This window comes from Ylistrum balloti, unplaced genomic scaffold (assembly GCF_031769215.1).
Source record: "Ylistrum balloti isolate Yb309-2 unplaced genomic scaffold, AGI_CSIRO_Ybal_v1 Utg371478, whole genome shotgun sequence".
NCBI lineage: Eukaryota > Metazoa > Mollusca > Bivalvia > Pectinida > Pectinidae > Ylistrum > Ylistrum balloti.
The window spans coordinates 220,193-247,423 of NW_026782768.1; the positions used below are offsets into that span (position 1 = coordinate 220,193).

Sequence of the window (27,231 nt, forward strand, 5' to 3'; positions counted from 1 at the left end):
TATTCAACAGAGCACTTTATTAATAGGTATATGTACCGCAATTTCCCCATTTGTAAGAACATTCAAAGTCATTTTTTTAAACGTTGATAAGAAGACAAAAAATATCTTCACAACGAATAAATGTTCCTATTTGTTTCTCAACAGTATGTAGAATTACAGGTAATATCACAGTTTAAATTTCTATTCTGGTACATAGGTCTTTCTATATACACTAACATACATGTACAAAACAGTCATACTGAAAGTTGTCAAAATGGAATAAGAAAAGAGAACAGCATTACAGATTACTTACACAAATATTCATTTCAATCGCTTCATTATGAGGATATGCCGTATCAAAATAGTATATATTAGAAATATTTGCCAGAATTTTTCAAGAAGTTTGAAATATGGTTGTGATTGAAAGTCTGACCCATTTTGAAAACTAAGATAACCAGATATGGCACACTGCAATCAATTGCTATGAAGTCATGAAAATGTTTCATAAAGGCATACCTAATTTTGACTCGTCGTAACAGAATTCCAGCGTTTATGTTCAAATTGTATCGCTAACACTTCAATTGCACAATACATTATCAATGACAAAACAAAAACAAAAAACACAAAAAAAACTTTTTTAGGTGAGTTCAGCAGAACATATTCAAACCACAAGTATGAGTTCAGGATTCAACCATCTGTGGCCAAGAAATCACTTTTCAAATCAAGACGAATGCATCAACAATCACTTGGTTTTTTTTTAAATCAATTGTTGAAATTAAATTAAAAAAAGGTTTTTCAGTTTCCTACCTTCATTTTTTTCTATAAAAAAAAAACCACATTTTTTTTCTTTCAAGCACACCTTATAAAGTATATCTGACTGCTTTATCCCACAAGTCAAGTCCAACACTATTAAGAATATACTTCTAACCACATTTATTTAAACTTAAATTAACATGAATATTCACTGGAAATATTAATATTCATCAGTCATCCCACCATGATCATGAATATTTAAAAAGATATGAATATTCATTAAAGATATCAATATTCATCAGCCATCCAAATATGGTAATGAATATTTAACAGGATATCAATGGTAACAGTTATATCCATGAAGATCATCATGAACGATCACAAGACATCTGTAGCAACACTTCTGTTCTGTATGAATTTTCTGAATAATTTCAACACAAAATCATCAACACTCAGCAGGACATCTATGTTAAAAGTTATATTCATGAGGAACTTCTCGGACTGGTCTTCATCATTACATCGTGTAAGTCATCAAGACTTACTCGTAAACAGTCAATGAATTCTCGTACATTTGTTGCTGGTGGGTAACTGGTGACGTTAAATCCAATTCTATTACTCTCAATGGAATATCCTGTAAATATAAAGACGATGTCATCAAAAAGTTTATATAAAAAAAATCAAATATTATTCCTCCAACAAGTTTTTTTCTTCTTTCATAAATTTGGGAATTACACAACTAAATATTTCTAAATTAATATATCACTTCCAGTACTTCTGAATGTTACAATCATCTTGAGAGACCAAAAAACGGATGATAAAATGTGTTACCAAAAAAAAAAAACCAATACTTATTGAACTGTATGAAGGTACATATTATATATACATATCTTACATTTCGGTTTTAGTATTCAGGTAAAAGAATTACCTGAAAAGTGCTATGGGACATTTAGATGGTGAGTGCCGCAATGCAACAGATTTAGGATTTGTTAAGTAGAAAATTTCATTGGAGAGTTGTAGCTTTATGAGCTGTATGTACATGTGTGCCGTCAACATCACAGGAATAAGTATATCAAAGTGATCTCCTCTTTAAGTATTGACAATATATTCTTTTCTGTATCTTTGTTTCTGGTGACTGGTTTCCCAACACCATGTTCAAAAGAATTTGAATCCATTAACAGAAACAACATCTAAGTAATTACTTATTTTTTCAATTTTGAGTGAAAAAAACCCAACACATTATACAAGGCTGCTTTCAAAAAGTGGTTAAAATAATTTGACCCACTGTAACTACAAGCAAAACATGATTAGGACACTGGATTGCGGAAATTTGGCATGTACAGTTTCGGCATGATACAAGGTCTATTGTACAGACATATTTCAGGAAATGTTATAACTGTGAGCTACCTAGTAAATGAAGAACATTTCCAACACTGGGAATAGGTGCATGTTTATTTTAGTTAAGTCCTGTTCTGCTTTAACCATTTCGACCAGAAAATGACCCAAGTCTTATGAATGACAAGTTATACACGAATACATTTTTTTTTTAATAACAAAAAATCAGAAGTTTCATACAGGATAACAGTTTAGGCTCTCCTGCCTCCAGTGAGTTTATGCCATGGTGTGGCATCCGATGTCCGTCATCAACTTTTTTCTTTAAACAACTTTTGATATTTGGCTGGTATGCCCCTAGGGTGAAGCCCAACAAAGTTTGCAAAAAGAAATGACCTTGACCTATATCTACTACACTAAAGTTTGCGTTAAATCATACAACCTACAGAACCTTTAAGTATTAAAAATTATATATCATATATTGTAATATATTTATTGTCATGAACGTGTTTTCAAATCTCAACATCTGAGAAAAGGGAGGAACATTGATGGCCATACTCACAGACAGCAGATAACACATACCTATACCAAATCCATCTGGGGTGACTGGGGCGAATCCTCCGATAACGACTGCTGGACTGGAGAGAGTAGAGGTAGAAAGGATGATGTGATTGATCTTCTGATAGTTTGGGTCTGTAAATATCTTATGAGGGAAAAAATTCTCTTCCTCAGCAAGTGTCCTTAGTGCAAAAAGGTGACGGTCAAATCCCTGCCCTGTGTAATATAATAAGGTTATGCAAAATGAATGATTATCCATTCGATGAAGACGACCATAAGGAGGAGGATTAGGAGGGAAAGGGCTATGAGGATAAGGACCCAGAGAGAGGAGAAGAGGAGGATCAGGACAAGGAAGAGGACAAGAAGGACCAAGATGACCAGGATACCAGGAGGAGGAGGATAGGGCAAGAAGGAAAAGGAAATCAGGAGATTTCTGATGATGGAATGGGAACCAGGAGGAGGACTAGCAGAGCAATCAGGAGAAGATGTAGGATGATTACAAGGATAAAGACAGAGATCAGACAGGGGAGGATGACAACTATCAGAAGGAAAAGAGAATGACAAGGACTAAGAGGAGAAAGACAAAGACAAGAAAAATGTACATGACAAAAAAAAAATTGTACAACATTGAGAACTAAGTTCTTTGGGAAGAGGATCATGAACAGGATTAGCAGGTGGAGGAGAAAGAGGAGGAGGTGGAGGAGCAAGAGGAGGAGGTGAAGGAGCAAGAGGAGGAGCAAGAGGAGGAGGTGAAGGAGCAAGAGGAGGTGGAGGAGCAAGAGGAGGAGGTAAAGGAGCAAGAGGAGGTGGAGGAGCAGGAGGAGCAAGAGGAGGAGGTGAAGGAGCAAGAGGAGGAGCAAGAGGAGGAGGTGAAGGAGCAAGAGGAGGTGAAGGAGCAAGAGGAGGAGGTGAAGGAGCAAGAGGAGGAGGTGAAGGAGCAAGAGGAGGAGCAAGAGGAGGAGGTGAAGGAGCAAGAGGAGGTGGAGGAGCAAGAGGAGGTGGAGGAGCAGGAGGAGGTGGAGGAGCAGGAGGAGGTGGAGGAGCAAGAGGGGGAGGTGAAGGAGCAAGAGGAGGAGCAAGAGGAGGAGGTGAAGGAGCAAGAGGAGGTGGAGGAGCAAGAGGAGGTGGAGGAGGTGGAGGAGCAGGAGGAGGTGGAGGAGCAAGAGGAGGTGAAGGAACAAGATGAGGTGGAGGAGCAAGAGGAGGAGGTGGAGGAGCAAGAGGAGGAGGTGAAGGAGCAAGAGGAGGTGGAGAAGGAGCAAGAGGAGGAGGTGAAGGAGCAGGAGGAGGAGCAAGAGGAGGTGGAGGAGGAGGTGGAGGAGCAAGAGGAGGAGGCGAAGGAGCAGGAGGAGGAGCAAGAGGAGGTGGAGGAGGAGGTGGAGGAGCAAGAGGAGGTGGAGGAGCAAGAGGAGGAGGTGAAGGAGCAGGAGGAGGAGGAGCAAGAGGAGGTGGAGGAGCAAGAGGAGGTGAAGGAACAAGATGAGGTGGAGGAGCAAGAGGAGGAGGAGGAGGAGAAGCAAGAGGAGGAGGTGAAGGAGCAAGAGGAGGTGGAGGAGGAGCAAGAGGAAGAGGTGAAGGAGCAAGAGGAGGAGGGGAAGGAACAAGAGGAGGTGGAGGAGCAAGAGGAGGAGGTGAAGGAACAAGAGGAGGTGGAGGAGCAAGAGGAGGAGGTGGAGGAGCAAGAGGAGGAGGTGAAGGAGCAAGAGGAGGAGGGGAAGGAACAAGAGGAGGAGGAGGAGCAAGAGGAAGAGGTGAAGGAGCAAGAGGAGGAGGGGAAGGAACAAGAGGAGGAGGAGGAGCAAGAGGAGGAGGTTGAGGAGCAAGAGGAGGAGGTTGAGGAGCAAGAAGAGAATGTTGAGGAGCAGCAAGAGAAGCAGGAGGAGGAGGAGGAGGACATACAAGAGGAGATGCAGGAGGTAAAAGAAAAAGGTGGAGAACTCCGAGGAAGAGGATGGCATCAAAAAGTGAAGGATCAAGACAAGGAGAAGGAACAGGTGGAAGCATACAAGAAAAAAAGAGAAAGAACAATAAGAGGAACACCCATATACAGGTTAATGAGATTGGATATTGGAACTAATCCATTACAAAGATTTTGAGGAAGAATCTATTTCCTATTGCTTTACAGCTATAAAAGAAACAAAATGATATTAAGGGATAATTTACCCATAGCAGCCTTCTTTGTGAGATCCCCATGTGTCCAAGAACAATCAACTAAAGCTTTGTAGAGGTCCATAGGGCTCTCCTTGTTGCCTCGATCAACAATCATCTCTGTAGCTTTCTTGGTAGCCATTGTAGCTGATCGCAAAGTCTCTGTGCGGCCATGTTTGTAGGCAGCTGTGCTGCAGGACTCATATGTGGCAACAAACTTCCTGTTTTGCCTGTAATATGCCATCTAAATGAAAGACAAGACTTCTGTTACTTATGCACTAGGTCAAGATTTTGATAACAAACATGCAATGTAATTTGTTGCCTTTAGGTAGTTGAAAATCAATTCTTTTTTAATGAAGACAAACCCCTGCCTGTATGTCAAGCTCTGTAAGAGAATACTGACTAATCCTCCATCAAAACAAGCCCCTACCTGTATGTCAAGCTCTGTAAGAGAATCTCAATTAATCTTCCATCAAAACAAGCCCCTGCCTGTATGTCAAGCTCTGTAAGAGAATCTCAATTAATCTTCCATCAAAACAAGCCCCTGCCTGTATGTCAAGCTCTGTAAGAGAATCTCAACTAATCTTCCATCAAAACAAGCCCCTGCCTGTATGTCAAGCTCTGTAAGAGAATCTCAATTAATCTTCCATCAAAACAAGCCCCTGCCTGTATGTCAAGCTCTGTAAGAGAATCTCAATTAATCTTCCATCAAAACAAGCCCCTGCCTGTATGTCAAGCTCTGTAAGAGAATCTCAACTAATCTTCCATCAAAACAAGCCCCTGCCTGTATGTCAAGCTCTGTAAGAGAATCTCAATTAATCTTCCATCAAAACAAGCCCCTGCCTGTATGTCAAGCTCTGTAAGAGAATCTCAATTAATCTTCCATCAAAACAAGCCCCTGCCTGTATGTCAAGCTCTGTAAGAGAATCTCAATTAATCTTCCATCAAAACAAGCCCCTGCCTGTACTCTGTAAGAGACATTTTAATCTTAATCAAAACAAGCCCCTAATAATTCAAGGATAAGAGAATTCTCAATTAATCTTCCATCAAAACAAGCCCCTGCCTGTATGTCAAGCTCTGTAAGAGAATCTCAATTAATCTTCCATCAAAACAAGCCCCTGCCTGTATGTCAAGCTCTGTAAGAGAAGATCAATTAATCTTCCATCAAAACAAGCCCCTGCCTGTATGTCAAGCTCTGTAAGAGAATCTCAATTAATCTTCCATCAAAACAAGCCCCTGCCTGTATGTCAAGCTCTGTAAGAGAATCTCAATAAAATCTTTCAAAACAAGCCCCTGCCTGTATGTCAAGCTCTGTAAGAGAATCTCAATTAATCTTCCATCAAAACAAACCCCTACCTGTATGTCAAGCTCTGTAAGAGAATCTCAATTAATCTTCCATCAAAACAAACCCCTACCTGTATGTCAAGCTCTTTATGAGAGTCTGGACTAATCTTCCATCAAAACAAACCCCTACCTGTATGTCAAGCTCTTTATGAGAGTCTGGACTAATCTTCCATCAAAACAAACCCCTACCTGTATGTCAAGCTCTTTATGAGAGTCTGGACTAATCCTCCATCAAAACAAACCCCTGCCTGTATGTCAAGCTCTGTAAGAGAATCTCAATTAATCTTCCATCAAAACAAGCCCTTGCCTGTATGTCAAGCTCTGTAAGAGAATCTCAATTAATCTTCCATCAAAACAAACCCCTACCTGTATGTCAAGCTCTTTATGAGAGTCTGGACTAATCTTCCATCAAAACAAACCCCTACCTGTATGTCAAGCTCTTTATGAGAGTCTGGACTAATCCTCCATCAAAACAAACCCCTACCTGTATGGCAAGCTGCATGAGGGAGTCTGGACTAATCTTCTTAGCTTTGACAAAGTCCTTGGTGTAGGTGTCATACTCCAGATGGTGTAGGTCAAGTGATCCAATAAGAGCATCAAAGTTAGCCTTGGCATTCTGGACCCCTTCCTTAAGTGTTGTGTCAAGCTCAAACTCTTAAACACAGTGGGACACAGACATTTTTTTAATAAATAAATAATAATTTAGGATATGAGTATATTGATGTAATGTTATAATGTGGTTACTGTAAATATTTTTGTGGATTTATTGTTATTGAATTTGTGGATAAATGCCCTAATTTACAGATCCATGAAATAATAAACAGATCAATGTAGATTATAACACTAGCAGGTTTGGTGGGCAAAATTTCACCAAGTGCCAACGAAAATGGATAAATTCGGGAAACCAATAAAATTTGATTTTACAGTAAGGGAGCTTTATTTGGATTAAGTCACAATAAATGTTTACAACATAAACTGTGCTGATTTAATGACCTAACAACAATAGATTTCCCAACAGACAATTTATTATCACAAATTATGATAATATGATATAGATATCTAAAATGTGTCAGTGTGATTGCCCTGTTATCGGCCATTTTCCCTACTATGAATACAGGTTACATTTATATGTACAGGCACATTGATTCCTCTTGGTGCACAGACAACTTAAATTCTGATCAAACGCTATAAGCTCAGAGATAAGTGCTTAAATTCTGATTCAACCAAATAACTCCACGGACGAACATTTCAGTGCTGACTCAACACAATAAGGCCAGGGACAAGTACTCCCATTATGATTCAACACAATAAGGCCAGGGACAAGTACACCCATTATGATTCAACACAATAAGGCCAGTGACAAGTACTCCCATCATGATTCAACACAATAAGGCCAGTGACAAGTACTCCCATTATGATTCAACACAATAAGGCCAGGGACAAGTACTCCCATTATGATTCAACACAATAAGGCCAGGGACAAGTACTCCCATTATGATTCAACACAATAAGGCCAGAAACAAGTACTCCCATTATGATTCAACACAACAAGGTCAGAAACAAGTACTCCCATTATGATTCAAAACAATAAGGCCAGGGACAAGTACTCCCATTATGATTCAACACAATAAGGCCAGGGACAAGTACTCCCGTTATGATTCAACACAATAAGGCCAGGGACAAGTACTTCCATTATGATTCAACACAATAAGGCCAGGGACAAGTACTCCCGTTATGATTCAACACAATAAGGCCAGGGACAAGTACTCCCGTTATGATTCAATACAATAAGGCCAGGGACAAGTACTCCAATTATAATCATTTGAAGTCCATGAACAAATAATTATGACTTAAAGCAATAAGTCAGAGGACAAACACTTCTAAAGATCTGACTCAAGTTAATACAGTGACAAAACCACAAGTGTATTGGGTTTACTGTCCTGAGAACTGCCAGGATCATCCAGATGTGGGATTTCCTTATAATTTCTGGTGGCTCCGTCACTGTACAACACACAGGAGGCCTACTGCCTGTCATCCTCAGCAGTTTGGGTAAAGCGCCTTGCCTGAGGACAACCATTGCAGCACAGACCAGCCTGTTTCTCAGCTCCCCAAAAAACACAAACCACCATGGGGTAGGGAGCCTCTGACTCCTGTGGGGCTGATTCAAAGCTATAATTTTCGGGACAAATACTTAGGCTTTAACACAGAGCAATATTCTCTTGTCTCAAAGAAAAGCATGGGCTGACTGTAAGATACTGCTATACAACATTTGTAAGTATTTATAATGAAACTATAACTAAAAATCATGGAATTATTACCTTTTATGGGCACTGTTTATTTCCTTATCGATATGCTATAATATATCAATTATAGAAGTGATGTAATCGATAACAGTCACAAACACAGATACAATCACAGACTTCTTACCAAGTCTCTGTACAGCACCATCAGAACCAGCATCTGGGATCGGAGTTGAAGGATGTACGAATGGGTTTTCTGTAGAATCCTTGAAGACTTCATTAAAATATCGCATCACTGCGACACCATCTCCCCAGGCATGCTCAAAATTTACACAAGCCCTAGAGTCTGGGGTCATAATCAAACTGAAGCTCTTGTCAAACCACCTTATCAAAAGAATTAATATCAAAAATTAATGTTGGATCAAATTTGCACATTAGATCGTGTCAAAAATGAGTAAAATACACCATCTCCAAGGATTTCTGATGTTGACACAGATGTCTGTCTATCCAAAACAGATACAAAACTTTCAATATCATCCAAATTCTATAACCAGTGTGTTTGGAATTTATCACATACTTTAAAATCATTCATTTTTGTGAGGGATTAATTTTCACTGATTTCAAACATTCTCTTTCAGAAATGACAAAAGGACTATTAATCAATATTCTACATTAATCACAGTGACATCTATAGTTTTCTGGGATTTTTTCAATGATGGAATGAACATAAGAGGATATCATGGCCATGCCGATTCAAGGCTACTTCAGTAAAACGTGTATAACCTGTTCATGCCATCGCCATGAAGGAACCGTCTTGTGACATCGTTAGGTTCGACCGAGTTCTCGTCATCCAAACATAAGGCAAATAAGGCAGTGTCAATTTTGTTCAGGGCAGCACCATTACCTTGACACAGAGTGAAAAAGTAATTTTCAAAACAAACAAAAAATTCATTAATAAAACAAAAATTCCAATATGAAAATATGAAAGGAAAACAATGGAGTAAAGAGGATTACTAGTTATAAATATTATCATAAAAAATTTCTAAATCAAATATCGTAGAAAATTTCTAAATTAAATATTGTAAGAAAATATTCTCGTTAAACTTTAATTAGACAACAGCTGTATTGTAAAACAAATAGGATTTTCTAAAAAATTCAATAATAATTTCAAAATGACTGATGTTTATTTGATTCCTTATGAACACAACTGACCAGTGGCTAGTAGTTGTTCACGGTAAGCTGCCCATTTGTCACGGTTCTCGGCTGTGAAGTAGCCAATAGGGAACTCGGGAGGAGGACGATTATCTTGAAGAATATATTGGATGTGAGCCATTATCTTATCCGGGCTCTTGATATGATCTAGAAACACAAGATAAATATATCTTAATACTGGAAGTAATGTCAGATTGATGAAATAGACCTAATAGGCTCATTCTAGAAATTTACACTTACTTCAATATAATAACCAACACACTCACCTTCATCATTCAATACATCAAACACATAAAAGTGACCATTTCTTATCACCAACATGTGTCTGGCATCTGGAACTGTTAGGAACTCATCTTTACCCTCTCTGCAATGTTTATAAAATAGTTTCTTTTAAACTTTAATACGTCTGTATGCTCTATAAATATATTTAAGGTTAACAATTTTGTACACTCTATAAATATATTTCAGGTTAACAATTTTGTACACTCTATAAATATATTTAAGGTTAACAATTTTGTACACTCTATAAATATATTTAAGGTTAACAATTTTGTACACTCTATAAATATATTTAAGGTTAACAATTTTGGACACTCTATAAATATATTTAAGGTTAACAATTTTGTGCACTCTATAAATATATTTAAGGCTAACAATTTTGTACACTCTATAAATATATTTAAGGTTAACAATTTTGTACACTCTATAAATATATTTAAGGTTAACAATTTTGTACACTCTATAAATATATTTCAGGTTAACAATTTTGTACACTCTATAAATATATTTAAGGTTAACAATTTTGTACACTCTATAAATATATTTCAGGTTAACATTCCTTACTGTATAGTTGGTAATATTGGTGGGGGATCTAATTTCACTATATTTCTGGTTATCAGTGACAATGAAACATTATCTACCCTAACATCACTGAACAGAGAATTAATATATAAAGAAATGTGTGTTACATGCCTTCGTACATGGCTAGCAATGTATTGACAAGAACGAAATTACTTTGAATAAGCCGGAACTGGGACAACCACTTAACATCAACCCCCCAAATCATACAACTAAACATTACAGTCAGACATAAACTCCTCAGATAATCAGTGTGGTTATCTGTACAAAATTATAGACAACAGTCAGACTCCTCAGATAATCAATGTGGTTATCTGTACAAAATTATAGACATTACAGTCAGACTCCTCAGATAATCAATGTGGTTATCTGTACAAAATTATAGACAACAGTCAGACTCCTCAGATAATCAATGTGGTTATCTGTACAAAATTATAGACAACAGTCAGACATAAACTCCTCAGATAATCAGTGTGGTTATCTGTACAAAATTATAGACAACAGTCAGACTCCTCAGATAATCAATGTGGTTATCTGTACAAAATTATAGACAACAGTCAGACTCCTCAGATAATCAATGTGGTTATCTGTACAAAATTATAGACAACAGTCAGACATAAACTCCTCAGATAATCAGTGTGGTTATCTGTACAAAATTATAGACAACAGTCAGACATAAACTCCTCAGATAATCAATGTGGTTATCTGTACAAAATTATAGACATTTACAGTCAGACATAAACTCCTCAGATAATCAATGTGGTTATCTGTACAAAATTATAGACAACAGTCAGACTCCTCAGATAATCAATGTGGTTATCTGTACAAAATTATAGACAACAGTCAGACATAAACTCCTCAGATAATCAGTGTGGTTATCTGTACAAAATTATAGACAACAGTCAGACTCCTCAGATAATCAATGTGGTTATCTGTACAAAATTATAGACAACAGTCAGACATAAACTCCTCAGATAATCAGTGTGGTTATCTGTACAAAATTATAGACATTACAGTCAGACTCCTCAGATAATCAGTGTGGTTATCTGTACAAAATTATAGACATTACAGTCAGACACAAACTCCTCAGATAATCAATGTGGTTATCTGTACAAAATTATAGACATTACAGTCAGACACAAACTCCTCAGATAATCAATGTGGTTATCTGTACAAAATTATAGACATTACAGTCAGACACAAACTCCTCAGATAATCAATGTGGTTATCTGTACAAAATTATAGACATTACAGTCAGACTCCTCAGATAATCAATGTGGTTATCTGTACAAAATTATAGACATTACAGTCAGACATAAACTCCTCAGATAATCAATGTGGTTATCTGTACAAAATTATAGACATTACAGTCAGACATAAACTCCTCATATAAACAATGTGGTTATCTGTACAAAATTATAGACATTACAGTCAGACACAAACTCCTCATATAAACAATGTGGTTATGTGTACAAAATTATAGACATTACAGTCAGACACAAACTCCTCATATAAACAATGTGGTTATCTGTACAAAATTATAGACATTACAGTCAGACACAAACTCCTCATATAAACAATGTGGTTATGTGTACAAAATTATAGACATTACAGTCAGACACAAACTCCTCATATAAACAATGTGGTTATCTGTACAAAATTATAGACATTACAGTCAGACACAAACTCCTCATATAAACAATGTGGTTATCTGTACAAAATTATAGACATTACAGTCAGACACAAACTCCTCATATAAACAATGTGGTTATGTGTCCAAAATTATAGACATTTACAGTCAAACATAAACTCCTCATATAAACAATGTGGTTATGTGTACAAAATTATAGACATTACAGTCAGACACAAACTCCTCAGATAATCAATGTGGTTATCTGTACAAAATTATAGACATTACAGTCAGACACAAACTCCTCAGATAAACAATGTGGTTATGTGTACCTGCCATATCAATTAAAGGAAAATATGTTAAATTTTTTATCTTAAATGTGAAATTCACAAGATACGAGTTTTAGAGCCTTTTTTCTGGAGGGGGAAGGGAAGAGTACTGATATATGTGGAATTTATTCACCATTGATTGATAAAACTTATGAAACTTACTTGGGAATTCGCGTTGAGTTGAAAAGGCGTCCATATTGACTCATATCCAATGGAAATGCACTTTTTCTACTGTGCAACAATGCTCCATGCCAGGCAAATCTTTTTGGCATTTTTCTAAAACAGATATAGATTACTTTCCATTACTATTTCTTGTTTGTATTACCAGGGATATAAAACCTGGCATTTCAATAGGATTTATCATATCTCTATGCAAGCCCTTATTAAAACATTAATCACCAGATTTAAACTCTCACAGCAAAAATAACACATTTAATGCAATCACATGATTTTTAATAATAACCAGATGATTATGAACATCAAATGAAAACAAACAAACCTTATTTTTATGTTATTTAAAGTATGTATCTTAAATATAATAAATTTCCATGCAATATACAATGTAAACAGATTTCAGGTGATTGAGTGAAAACTGCCTGTTACTGCCTCTCACAAAAACCCATGTATGTTCTATCAATAACAAACATTTCCTAGTTGATTGAGACAATTAGCAGCATTACGGTGGACAGACAAGATGACATGTAGAATGAAAAGACAGCCTGATTTGAGAAAATTTTGATTCTCTTATTCCTTGAAAATAAAAATGAAAAAAAAAAAAAAAAGACAAAACTGAATTAACCTGTGGCAGCCTAAATGTCATATATTTCATTAAATAATTACCTGCAAAAGTTATCAAATTTTTCATTTTTGGTTTGTTCAGGTTTCAGATGGTAAACGTCAGGTTCCAAAATATTCTCGCTCAACGATTTAAGAAATCGTAAAGAAGATATGATCATGTTTGTTGATCTTAATAACTGAAATCAAAACATATTCCAGAACAGTTAAAAAAGCATAAATGTCATGCAAATATGTAGAATTATTTATCGTCAGTTTTCAAGTTATTAATTATGACTGCTTTATTCTATTCAAATACGTCCAATTTCTAAAAATAACAGTTAAAACAGAATAAAATTACACCAATCAAAATGCTCAGAAAAAAAATCTCTTACTTTTAGTAAAGACAGAAAAAAAAAGATGAAAAAAGGTTGAAATTATCTCAGATGTCTAAATGATATCTAAATTGGATGTTTTAAAACAAGTTGTTGAAATAATGTCTTCTATTTTGTTTCTGTCCAGTACAAATATGTTTTCATAGATAAGAAAATGCTACCTACCTGGGTACGATATTCGGGCTTAGGATCATCAACAAAGGACATGAACGGATTGAAGTTCAATACAATAGGAAGACGAGATTTAAGGTACATGTCAAACCATGGTTCTGAAAGATAAAAAAAAATCTGTTTAATAATCAGGATTTCATTAATCAAAATACAATCAAGACAGTAAAACAAAAAAAAAAAAAGGCCTAGATTTTTCGGAACTTGTTGAATGTCTATGTTTGAGCACAACTACATAGATTAAAGATATCCCATACAAATGATTTGAGAAAAGAAATATTTCAATTTGAAAGAAAACACTCATAACTACACACAAAAACAAAATTAAATATTTGACATTTGTCCCAGCGAATACATTCACTATGTAATAGAAGATATGCCAAAATTATGGATTTAAAGCATACACAACCTAACACTGGTTAAGTAAGTCTAGATTGTACCTTTTAAGAGGCAGTCATTACATTTACATAATTTAGACATCACCCTGACCAATCAGAAATCCCTGTAATTTGAATTTATTAATTGGTGCAATTTCAACTTTGTAAAGGTATTAAAACTTACTGGAAACATAGCTCGTATGTTTGTTTCTCTGGTCCAATTTCCGTAGCTGTTGTTGCAAATCTGAAATCAAACAAGACAGTCAATGGTTAATACCAGAAGAAATGTATATGAAATTGGTCATAGTAATAATCCTATCTATCTCTCTATCTGTCTATAACTACACTGTCTAATCTGCAGCAGTCATTGTTCCCTCTTAATCCTCCTATCTCTCTCTTTGTCCACCATTACACTGTCTAATCTGTAGCAGTCACTGTTCCCTCTGAATCCTCCTATCTCTCTCTCTCTCTCTGTCTATAACTACACTGTCTAATCTGTAGCAGTCACTGTTCCCTCTGAATCCTCCTATCTCTCTCTCTCTGTCTATAACTACACTGTCTAATCAGTAGCAGTCACTGTTCCCTCTGAATCCTCCTATCTCTCTGTCTATAACTACACTGTCTAATCTGTAGCAGTCACTGTTCCCTCTGAATCCTCCTATCTCTCTCTCTCTCTGTCTATAACTACACTGTCTAATCTGTAGCAGTCACTGTTCCCTCTGAATCCTCCTATCTCTCTGTCTATAACTACACTGTCTAATCTGTAGCAGTCACTGTTCCCTCTGAATCCTCCTATCTCTCTCTCTGTCTATAACTACACTGTCTAATCAGTAGCAGTCACTGTTCCCTCTGAATCCTCCTATCTCTCTCTCTGTCTATAACTACACTGTCTAATCTGTAGCAGTCACTGTTCCCTCTGAATCCTCCTGTCTCTCTGTCTGTCTATAACTACACTGTCTAATCTGTAGCAGTCACTGTTCCCTCTGAATCCTCCTATCTCTCTCTCTCTCTCTGTCTATAACTACACTGTCTAATCTGTAGCAGTCACTGTTCCCTCTGAATCCTCCTATCTCTCTCTCTCTCTAGCAGTCACTGTTCCCTCTGAATCCTCCTATCTCTCTCTCTCTGTCCACCACTACACTGTCTAATCTGTAGCAGTCACTGTTCCCTCTGAATCCTCCTCTCTCTCTCTCTCTCTGTCTATAACTACACTGTCTAATCTGTAGCAGTCACTGTTCCCTCTGAATCCTCCTATCTCTCTCTCTCTCTGTCTATAACTACACTGTCTAATCTGTAGCAGTCACTGTTCCCTCTGAATCCTCCTATCTCTCTCTCTCTCTCTGTCTATAACTACACTGTCTAATCTGTAGCAGTCACTGTTCCCTCTGAATCCTCCTATCTCTCTCTCTCTCTGTCCACCACTACACTGTCTAATCTGTAGCAGTCACTGTTCCCTCTGAATCCTCCTGTCTCTCTGTCTGTCTATAACTACACTGTCTAATCTGTAGCAGTCACTGTTCCCTCTGAATCCTCCTATCTCTCTCTCTCTCTCTGTCTATAACTACACTGTCTAATCTGTAGCAGTCACTGTTCCCTCTGAATCCTCCTATCTCTCTCTCTCTCTCTGTCTATAACTACACTGTCTAATCTGTAGCAGTCACTGTTCCCTCTGAATCCTCCTATCTCTCTCTTTGTCTGTCTATAACTACACTGTCTAATCTGTAGCAGTCACTGTTCCCTCTGAATCCTCCTATCTCTCTCTCTCTCTCTGTCTATAACTACACTGTCTAATCTGTAGCAGTCACTGTTCCCTCTGAATCCTCCTATCTCTCTCTCTCTCTCTGTCTATAACTACACTGTCTAATCTGTAGCAGTCACTGTTCCCTCTGAATCCTCCTATCTATCTCTCTCTCTGTCTATAACTACACTGTCTAATCTGTAGCAGTCACTGTTCCCTCTGAATCCTCCTATCTCTCTCTCTCTCTCTGTCTATAACTACACTGTCTAATCTGTAGCAGTCACTGTTCCCTCTGAATCCGCCTATCTATCTCTCTCTCTGTCCACCACTCTCTCTCTCTCTGTCTGTCTATAACTACACTGTCTAATCTGTAGCAGTCACTGTTCCCTCTGAATCCTCCTATCTCTCTCTCTCTCTGTCTATAACTACACTGTCTAATCTGTAGCAGTCACTGTTCCCTCTGAATCCTCCTATCTCTCTCTCTCTCTCTGTCTATAACTACACTGTCTAATCTGTAGCAGTCACTGTTCCCTCTGAATCCTCCTATCTCTCTCTTTGTCTGTCTATAACTACACTGTCTAATCTGTAGCAGTCACTGTTCCCTCTGAATCCTCCTATCTCTCTCTCTCTGTCTATAACTACACTGTCTAATCTGTAGCAGTCACTGTTCCCTCTGAATCCTCCTGTCTCTCTGTCTGTCTATAACTACACTGTCTAATCTGTAGCAGTCACTGTTCCCTCTGAATCCTCCTATCTCTCTCTCTGTCTATAACTACACTGTCTAATCTGTAGCAGTCACTGTTCCCTCTGAATCCTCCTATCTCTCTCTCTCTCTCTGTCTATAACTACACTGTCTAATCTGTAGCAGTCACTGTTCCCTCTGAATCCTCCTATCTCTCTCTCTCTGTCTATAACTACACTGTCTAATCTGTAGCAGTCACTGTTCCCTCTGAATACTCCTATCTCTCTGTCTATAACTACACTGTCTAATCTGTAGCAGTCACTGTTCCCTCTGAATCCTCCTATCTCTCTCTGTCTGTCTATAACTACACTGTCTAATCTGTAGCAGTCACTGTTCCCTCTGAATCCTCCTATCTCTCTCTCTCTCTCTGTCTATAACTACACTGTCTAATCTGTAGCAGTCACTGTTCCCTCTGAATCCTCCTATCTCTCTCTCTCTCTCTGTCTATAACTACACTGTCTAATCTGTAGCAGTCACTGTTCCCTCTGAATCCTCCTATCTCTCTCTTTGTCTGTCTATAACTACACTGTCTAATCTGTAGCAGTCACTGTTCCCTCTGAATCCTCCTATCTCTCTCTCTCTCTCTGTCTATAACTACACTGTCTAATCTGTAGCAGTCACTGTTCCCTCTGAATCCTCCTATCTCTCTCTCTCTCTCTGTCTATAACTACACTGTCTAATCTGTAGCAGTCACTGTTCCCTCTGAATCCTCCTATCTATCTCTCTCTCTGTCTATAACTACACTGTCTAATCTGTAGCAGTCACTGTTCCCTCTGAATCCTCCTATCTCTCTCTCTCTCTCTGTCTATAACTACACTGTCTAATCTGTAGCAGTCACTGTTCCCTCTGAATCCTCCTATCTATCTCTCTCTCTGTCCACCACTACACTGTCTAATCTGTAGCAGTCACTGTTCCCTCTGAATCCTCCTGTCTCTCTGTCTGTCTATAACTACACTGTCTAATCTGTAGCAGTCACTGTTCCCTCTGAATCCTCCTATCTCTCTCTCTCTCTGTCTATAACTACACTGTCTAATCTGTAGCAGTCACTGTTCCCTCTGAATCCTCCTATCTCTCTCTCTCTCTCTGTCTATAACTACACTGTCTAATCTGTAGCAGTCACTGTTCCCTCTGAATCCTCCTATCTCTCTCTTTGTCTGTCTATAACTACACTGTCTAATCTGTAGCAGTCACTGTTCCCTCTGAATCCTCCTATCTCTCTCTCTCTGTCTATAACTACACTGTCTAATCTGTAGCAGTCACTGTTCCCTCTGAATCCTCCTGTCTCTCTGTCTGTCTATAACTACACTGTCTAATCTGTAGCAGTCACTGTTCCCTCTGAATCCTCCTATCTCTCTCTTTGTCTGTCTATAACTACACTGTCTAATCTGTATCTGTTCCCTCTGAATCCTCCTATCTCTCTCTCTCTGTCTATAACTACACTGTCTAATCTGTAGCAGTCACTGTTCCCTCTGAATCCTCCTATCTCTCTCTCTGTCTATAACTACACTGTCTAATCTGTAGCAGTCACTGTTCCCTCTGAATCCTCCTATCTATCTCTCTCTCTGTCTATAACTACACTGTCTAATCTGTAGCAGTCACTGAATCCTCCTATCTCTCTGTCTATAACTACACTGTCTAATCTGTAGCAGTCACTGTTCCCTCTCAATCCTCCTGTCTATCTCTCACTCTGTCTTTAACTACTCTGTCTAATCTGTAGCAGTCACTGTTCCCTCTGAATCCTCCTATCTCTCTCTCTCTCTGTCTATAACTACACTGTCTAATCTGTAGCAGTCACTGAATCCTCCTATCTATCTCTCTCTCTGTCTATAACTACACTGTCTAATCTGTAGCAGTCACTGTTCCCTCTGAATCCTCCGATCTCTCTCTCTCTCTCTGTCTATAACTACACTGTCTAATCTGTAGCAGTCACTCTATCTCTCTCTCTGTCCACCACTACACTGTCTAATCTGTAGCAGTCACTCTCTCTCTCTCTGTCTATAACTACACTGTCTAATCTGTAGCAGTCACTGTTCCCTCTGAATCCTCCTATCTCTCTCTCTCTCTCTGTCTATAACTACACTGTCTAATCTGTAGCAGTCACTGTTCCCTCTGAATCCTCCTATCTCTCTCTCTCTCTCTGTCTATAACTACACTGTCTAATCTGTAGCAGTCACTGTTCCCTCTGAATCCTCCTATCTCTCTCTTTGTCTGTCTATAACTACACTGTCTAATCTGTAGCAGTCACTGTTCCCTCTGAATCCTCCTATCTCTCTCTCTCTCTCTGTCTATAACTACACTGTCTAATCTGTAGCAGTCACTGTTCCCTCTGAATCCTCCTATCTCTCTCTCTCTCTCTGTCTATAACTACACTGTCTAATCTGTAGCAGTCACTGTTCCCTCTGAATCCTCCTATCTATCTCTCTCTCTGTCTATAACTACACTGTCTAATCTGTAGCAGTCACTGTTCCCTCTGAATCCTCCTATCTCTCTCTCTCTCTCTGTCTATAACTACACTGTCTAATCTGTAGCAGTCACTGTTCCCTCTGAATCCTCCTATCTCTCTCTCTCTGTCCACCACTACACTGTCTAATCTGTAGCAGTCACTGTTCCCTCTGAATCCTCCTATCTCTCTCTCTGTCTGTCTATAACTACACTGTCTAATCTGTAGCAGTCACTGTTCCCTCTGAATCCTCCTATCTCTCTCTCTGTCTATAACTACACTGTCTAATCTGTAGCAGTCACTGTTCCCTCTGAATCCTCCTATCTCTCTCTCTCTCTCTGTCTATAACTACACTGTCTAATCTGTAGCAGTCACTGTTCCCTCTGAATCCTCCTATCTCTCTCTCTCTCTCTATAACTACACTGGATTTCAGACTCTCTCTCTGTCTATATCTACACTGTCTAATCTGTAGCAGTCACTGTTCCCTCTGAATCCTCTATCTCTCTCTGTCTGTCTATAACTACACTGTCTAATCTGTAGCAGTCACTGTTCCCTCTGAATCCTCCTATCTATCTCTCTCTCTGTCTATAACTACACTGTCTAATCTGTAGCAGTCACTGTTCCCTCTGAATCCTCCTATCTCTCTCTCTCTCTCTGTCTATAACTACACTGTCTAATCTGTAGCAGTCACTGTTCCCTCTGAATCCTCCTATCTCTCTCTCTCTGTCTATAACTACACTGTCTAATCTGTAGCAGTCACTGTTCCCTCTGAATCCTCCTATCTATCGCTCTCTCTGTCTATAACTACACTGTCTAATCTGTAGCAGTCACTGTTCCCTCTGAATCCTCCTATCTCTCTCTGTCTGTCTATAACTACACTGTCTAATCTGTAGCAGTCACTGTTCCCTCTGAATCCTCCTATCTCTCTCTCTCTGTCTATAACTACACTGTCTAATCTGTAGCAGTCTGTGTTCACTCTGAATCCTCCTATCTCTCTCTCTCTCTGTCTATAACTACACTGTCTAATCTGTAGCAGTCACTGTTCCCTCTGAATCCTCCTATCTCTCTCTGTCTGTCTATAACTACACTGTCTAATCTGTAGCAGTCACTGTTCCCTCTGAATCCTCCTCTCTCTCTCTCTCTCTCTGTCTATAACTACACTGTCTAATCTGTAGCAGTCACTGTTCCCTCTGAATCCTCCTATCTCTCTCTCTCTCTCTGTCTATAACTACACTGTCTAATCTGTAGCAGTCACTGTTCCCTCTGAATCCTCCTATCTCTCTCTCTGTCTATAACTACACTGTCTAATCTGTAGCAGTCACTGTTCCCTCTGAATCCTCCTATCTCTCTCTCTCTCTCTGTCTATAACTACACTGTCTAATCTGTAGCAGTCACTGTTCCCTCTGAATCCTCCTATCTCTCTCTCTCTGTCCACCACTACACTGTCTAATCTGTAGCAGTCACTGTTCCCTCTGAATCCTCCTGTCTCTCTGTCTGTCTATAACTACACTGTCTAATCTGTAGCAGTCACTGTTCCCTCTGAATCCTCCTATCTCTCTCTCTCTCTCTCTGTCTATAACTACACTGTCTAATCTGTAGCAGTCACTGTTCCCTCTGAATCCTCCTATCTCTCTCTCTCTCTCTGTCTATAACTACACTGTCTAATCTGTAGCAGTCACTGTTCCCTCTGAATCCTCCTATCTCTCTCTGTCTGTCTATAACTACACTGTCTAATCTGTAGCAGTCACTGTTCCCTCTGAATCCTCCTATCTCTCTCTCTGTCCACCATTACACTGTCTAATCTGTAGCAGTCACTGTTCCCTCTGAATCCTCCTGTCTCTCTGTCTATAACTACACTGTCTAATCTGTAGCAGTCACTGTTCCCTCTGAATCCTCCTATCTATCTCTCTCTCTGTCTATAACTACACTGTCTAATCTGTAGCAGTCACTGTTCCCTCTGAATCCTCCTATCTCTCTCTCTCTCTGTCTATAACTACACTGTCTAATCTGTAGCAGTCACTGTTCCCTCTGAATCCTCCTATCTCTCTCTCTCTGTCTATAACTACACTGTCTAATCTGTAGCAGTCACTGTTCCCTCTGAATCCTCCTATCTCTCTCTCTCTGTCTATAACTACACTGTCTAATCTGTAGCAGTCACTGAATCCTCCTATCTCTCTCTTCCCTCTGAATCCTCCTATCTCTCTCTCTCTCTGTCTAGCATAACTATCTCTCTCTCTCTCTGTCTAATCTGTAGCAGTCACTGTTCCCTCTGAATCCTCCTGTCTCTCTCTCTCTGTCTAATCTGTAGCTGTCTCTGTTCCCTCTGAATCCTCCTATCTCTCTCTCTCTGTCTATAACTACACTGTCTAATCTGTAGCAGTCACTGTTCCCTCTGAATCCTCCTATCTCTCTCTCTCTCTGTCCACCACTACACTGTCTAATCTGTAGCAGTCACTTTTCCCTCTGAATCCTCCTATCTCTCTCTCTCTGTCTATAACTACACTGTCTAATCTGTAGCAGTCACTGTTCCCTCTGAATCCTCCTATCTCTCTCTCTCTGTCTATAACTACACTGTCTAATCTGTAGCAGTCACTGTTCCCTCTGAATCCTCCTATCTCTCTCTCTCTCTGTCTATAACTACACTGTCTAATCTGTAGCAGTCACTGTTCCCTCTGAATCCTCCTATCTCTCTCTCTGTCTATAACTACACTGTCTAATCTGTAGCAGTCACTATTCCCTCTGAATCCTCCTATCTCTCTCTCTGTCTATAACTACACTGTCTAATCTGTAGCAGTCACTGTTCCCTCTGAATCCTCCTATCTCTCTCTCTCTCTGTCTATAACTACACTGTCTAATCTGTAGCAGTCACTGTTCCCTCTGAATCCTCCTATCTCTCTCTCTCTGTCTATAACTACACTGTCTAATCTGTAGCAGTCACTGTTCCCTCTGAATCCTCCTATCTCTCTCTCTGTCTATAACTACACTGTCTAATCTGTAGCAGTCACTGTTCCCTCTGAATCCTCCTATCTCTCTCTCTCTGTCCACCACTACACTGTCTAATCTGTAGCAGTCACTGTTCCCTCTGAATCCTCCTATCTCTCTCTTTGTCTGTCTATAACTACACTGTCTAATCTGTAGCAGTCACTGTTCCCTCTGAATCCTCCTATCTCTCTCTCTGTCCACCACTACACTGTCTAATCTGTAGCAGTCACTGTTCCCTCTGAATCCTCCTATCTCTCTCTCTGTCTATAACTACACTGTCTAATCTGTAGCAGTCACTTTTCCCTCTGAATCCTCCTATCTCTCTCTCTCTGTCTATCACTACACTGTCTAATCTGTAGCAGTCACTGTTCCCTCTGAATCCTCCTATCTCTCTCTCTGTCTATAACTACACTGTCTAATCTGTAGCAGTCACTTTTCCCTCTGAATCCTCCTATCTCTCTCTCTGTCCACCATTACACTGTCTAATCTGTAGCAGTCACTGTTCCCTCTGAATCCTCCTATCTATCTCTCTCTCTGTCTATAACTACACTGTCTAATCTGTAGCAGTCACTGTTCCCTCTGAATCCTCCTATCTCTCTGTCTATAACTACACTGTCTAATCTCTCTCTCTGAATCCTCCTATCTCTCTGTCCACCACTACACTGTCTAATCTGTAGCAGTCACTGTTCCCTCTGAATCCTCCTATCTATCTCTCTCTCTGTCTATAACTACACTGTCTAATCTGTAGCAGTCACTGTTCCCTCTGAATCCTCCTATCTCTCTGTCTATAACTACACTGTCTAATCTGTAGCAGTCACTGTTCCCTCTGAATCCTCCTATCTCTCTGTCCACCACTACACTGTCTAATCTGTAGCAGTCACTGTTCCCTCTGAATCCTCCTATCTCTCTCTGTCTGTCTATAACTACACTGTCTAATCTGTAGCAGTCACTGTTCCCTCTGAATCCTCCTATCTCTCTCTCTCTCTGTCTATAACTACACTGTCTAATCTGTAGCAGTCACTGTTCCCTCTGAATCCTCCTATCTCTCTCTCTCTCTGTCTATAACTACACTGTCTAATCTGTAGCAGTCACTTTTCCCTTTGCATACCCAATAACTGGATCTCCCACGTTGAATTAAAAAAACCTACATGGAATAAATGATTACCAAATTGAGTAGTACAAATACAGACTTACACTTTCCATCTTCTGCCATGAATTTGATGGTACGATCTTGTGTATCTTCCCATTCTTTCTGTGTAAGAATGACCTGCTGAGACTCCAGATAATTATCACAACTTGCCTCTAGTTTGGGAACGGCTAACCGAGGTAGACTATCTTGAAAGTAGTCAGTTGGTATAACACTCCGTTGTAGATACTCCCAGTCTGACCCAGGGCTTGTACTTTAAATATAATATCAAAAAAGTCATATTTTTGGCTAATAAAACACATACATTTTATATATCGTTGGTTATATACATGGGGGATTTAATCTAGATATATTTCTTGTCACTGAGGATTGCACCAAATTTAATACACTTCAACTATTTTATTGTGAATAAGAAAAATTGATCAGAAAATGAAAATCATATGCATGTGTGCTGCGTGGACACCAATATTGGAGAGTGCTGAAGATTTCATTGCACAAAATTTAATATCCATGCCAATTAGCTCCACAGTATGAAAAATATTGTATGACATTAAATTTAACTAAAAACACTTTACTTATACAATGTCAGGGTTTTTCTCAGGAGCTTTTTTAGAGCCAATAATGGGCCCCATTCTCAAGTGAAATATCTAAGCTGAGTTTCAAAACTTGCAATTTACGCCTGAAATTTTCCTTCATAGTTCAGAATTTTTTTCTAGAATAAGACAAAAGGGCCCCATTCCAAACCAGAAATAAAACCTGAGTATAAGAATTACCATAGAATTAGAAATATCACATATGCTGCATATAACTGTAAGGGATCTTTTTACCTGTAAACAGCCCGAGGTCCATTTCTAAAGGTCTGGTTTGCCACCTTTAAAATAGAGTTCATACCATTACAATGTGAAATCACAAAACATTTTTGATACAATGACTAATTAAAGCGCAGCTCTTTACAAACTAGAATAATGGAATTAAAATCAGAGACATAAATACCCCGCTTCCCAAACATGTTGCTTTTAGTTTTTGATGTTCTGAAAACCAGACATAGTACTCTATGAAAAATAGCCAAGTTACTGTGTTAAGACATAGTTTTGGTTCGTTAAGATACAACTTGATGACCTGAAATTTAAGCTGTAGTTTTCAGTTGTATGTTGTTGTTGAGAGACAGTAATTTAGGGAGGTAACATAAACTAGAACGAAGGTATTGAGAAGTTTATTTATGTCTTGTTTCAGCCTATTCTTTAATTATACATTTGCAAGTTAGCAAATGCTACACAATCTTAAATGCTTTATGATACAATATCAGTGTCCCACACTTGTCTAATTTTGTCAGGTCAACCTGACGTTTGTCATATTCTCACCTGCTTAAATCGCGCTAGAATCACTGGAAATCATATTATATTGAACAGTACTTACAAATTTCAAAGAACAATCTTGGAGTCTATCATAGTAAAAATTGTGTTCAAGCATAACACAGAACATCTTAATATACCGATGTGAAAACTATATGAAATAGAATTGATGATTGGGTCTTTTCCATAGATGACCCTTTAAAACACCCTGTCGGGCTGAGACCAGATGTTTGATGACTTACATTAGAGGTTGATGACACTGTAATATACATGCAATATAACACCCTGCGGAATGTTATGTATTTTGGACTAAATGGACTGTATCACATGAACTATTAACTTGCGTGACCTCACGCCCATACGGTTTTGTTTGCTGTAACATGTCATGTATTCAGAAGTGAAAAATTCATGCACCATAAAACATGAAGAGTATATATTTCATTGGCAAATTGGGGTATTTTTCTTTATACAACTTTTTTACTTATCAAACATTCTCCCTGTTATGATAAAATATCCCATCAATATGTCCACAAATGTCAGGGTCTTGTTATTGTTTGTCAACTACATCAAATCAACCATGAATGATAGGCCATAACTCCTGACAATTCGTTGACTAAGAAAGTCCAAACATGCACATGTGACTAATTTCTGATTGAATTAACAAATGAGTTTATTATTAATCAACAAAAAAATGAAATCTTGAATCTAACCCTTTGGAAAAGATGCATACAGAAACCATTATACGTCCCTGCAGAAACGCAAATATCCACCATTTTGTACCATGATTTAAGTTTTTACCCTCTTTTTTTTATCAAAATGTCATTCCCATTCAATTCATTTCATTTGATTGATGTGTACTTCTGAGCCACTGCAAGCTAACTCAATTGTCTCTTAGATGTCATGGTGTCATCAAATTTTGTCGGTCATTTCAGTTGCGCGAATTCGAGGTCGTATCAGACTGGATTATTTTAAAGAAAAACACTGATGTTTCACTGGTAAGGTTTTAAAAATTAGATTTAAGAGTACGAAAACAATTCGACTGATTTATGTATTTGTTTGGTGCAATTCATCAACATAGCATAGCTAGCGAGATACGGTTTTTAAGAGGTCCGAAACTAATGCGCCAAGGATTGTACAAAATACTACCGACTGGTAAAGGTAAAAACGGTATTCATGTTACAGCTTAAACGAACAACTTATAAAAATATACTTAATGTTAATATAACCCTTTCAAGTAAATGTGCTGGTAAATGTTGGAATTTTCAACGTTACGGTCGAATAAGCATGGAAATGTAATAAATGAATAGGGAATGTCGGTTGAATGTTACCTGTTTCACTTGGTGTAGACGAGTGCATTTGGTTGCAAGTGTTTTCACATGTACCCTGAACATCCTTTTCCCTCCTGAATAATTGGCTACAGCTTATTTTTAAAAAAATATATATCAATAGATAATTGATGGACTTTGAACTTTCCAAAACTGTAGTTACTAGGAAGATCGTTATTTACAACTCAGCCGGCATCTCGAGCCGGAAGTTATCAGTAAGGACTATTTTATGAAACGGAAAGCGGGTTTTCCCTAATCCGGATTGTTCGGATTGTCAGATGACCATGTTTCAAAATCTGGTTTTAAATTATACTGTCTTTAAACAAAAATCCTACAAACTGCCGATGATTTGTTCTTTTGGTCCAGGGGGTTTCGAAAAAAAGACTCATCTATGTGTGTAAGAACAAGGAAAAACACATTCCTTACATGAATGGAACGCGGCTTCCAACTGTACCAAAGAAACATCAGCTGTGTGAGCGACAGAGGACACATCGCAAGAACACTGACGTTCATCGGTGAGACGATACCCGGATATGTGAGGAGTAACGGAGACGGAAAACATGTCAACAAACACTATATGTACGCCAAGAATTTGTCAGAATATCGTCTTGATATATTCAGGTATGAAAAATATACTATAGATTTTGTAGGCCTGTAACTGACCTAATATTTGATGACGAGAGGTGGGGGAGGTTTCCTAAATCTTAACCCCAAACTCTATATGGAACAGAGAAAAGCATATCCCTACGGTGTTCCCTGACGGCAGGATTCGAACCCGGGTCACCTGCGCGATAATCTCTGGCTCTATCAAGTGATCCAAAGACGCACACTCAATCAAACTTTTTGTCTAACTGGTGTCGATTTAGCACTCAGTGACCTGTCAGACCAGAGCCATATACAAGACAGAGATAAGAAACTGCTTCTTGAGCTTACCATTGGTCACACGTGACCGGATGTAACTATTCTTACAACGTTGTATGTGTACCCATATGTACCATGATATATCTAAAGGATTTCCGAACGTGACTACTTGCGTCATTTTGTGATCAGTGAAAAGTAAAGTTTATTTTTGTTACAAAATCTATGCGAATAAATGCAGATGATTTATCATAAAATTTGTTAGCGTCAAATGGAAACTCATCCAGCTTTTAACATCCTTGATTTACAATCGTACTTACCACTATATATATACCTCCTGACTGACTTAGAAAAGGACCAAGATTCTGAGTGAGACCTAAGACTGACATGATGTGAATTTTAGCTGTCGCCTTATTCCCCAATAAAATTACTATTTTACCTGAAAAACTCAAGAGTGGATAGGCTGAATATTTTATAAGCTCATACTAATATCATATTTCTTAATAACTTCTGATTTGTGCTCTGATAAAATGCAGGCGGTTTGAAGCTGTGT

General features: G+C 38.5%; 1 protein-coding gene across 1 annotated transcript; it reads right to left on the bottom strand.

Annotated features, from left to right (window-relative positions):
- Window positions 1–25,967, bottom strand: LOC132562668 (carnitine O-palmitoyltransferase 2, mitochondrial-like). Its single transcript, XM_060227422.1, has 15 exons — window positions 25,824–25,967; window positions 23,971–24,014; window positions 23,191–23,396; window positions 14,279–14,338; window positions 13,715–13,818; window positions 13,221–13,354; window positions 12,543–12,656; window positions 9,830–9,927; window positions 9,564–9,710; window positions 9,135–9,255; window positions 8,539–8,735; window positions 6,596–6,765; window positions 4,783–5,011; window positions 2,644–2,835; window positions 1–1,363 (listed from the first exon to the last, which is right to left on the bottom strand). The coding sequence occupies exons 1-15, from the start codon at window positions 25,884–25,886 to the stop codon at window positions 1,215–1,217; spliced, it is 2,028 nt and encodes a 675-aa protein (XP_060083405.1). The 5' UTR covers window positions 25,887–25,967; the 3' UTR covers window positions 1–1,214.
- Window positions 25,968–27,231: the final 1,264 nt, after the last annotated feature.

What these genes read in the sequence shown, in the direction of transcription:
- LOC132562668 (XM_060227422.1), bottom strand. Translation starts at nt 25,886, where the DNA reads ATGTTCAGGGTACATGTGAAAACACTTGCAACCAAATGCACTCGTCTA. An exon ending in AACTCAACGCGAATTCCCAA is followed by an intron (nt 9,928 to 12,542) that starts GTAAGTTTCATA and finishes TAAACATTGCAG; the next exon opens with AGAGGGTAAAGATGAGTTCC. An exon ending in TGGTGCTGTACAGAGACTTG is followed by an intron (nt 6,766 to 8,538) that starts GTAAGAAGTCTG and finishes ACTGTGTTTAAG; the next exon opens with AGTTTGAGCTTGACACAACA.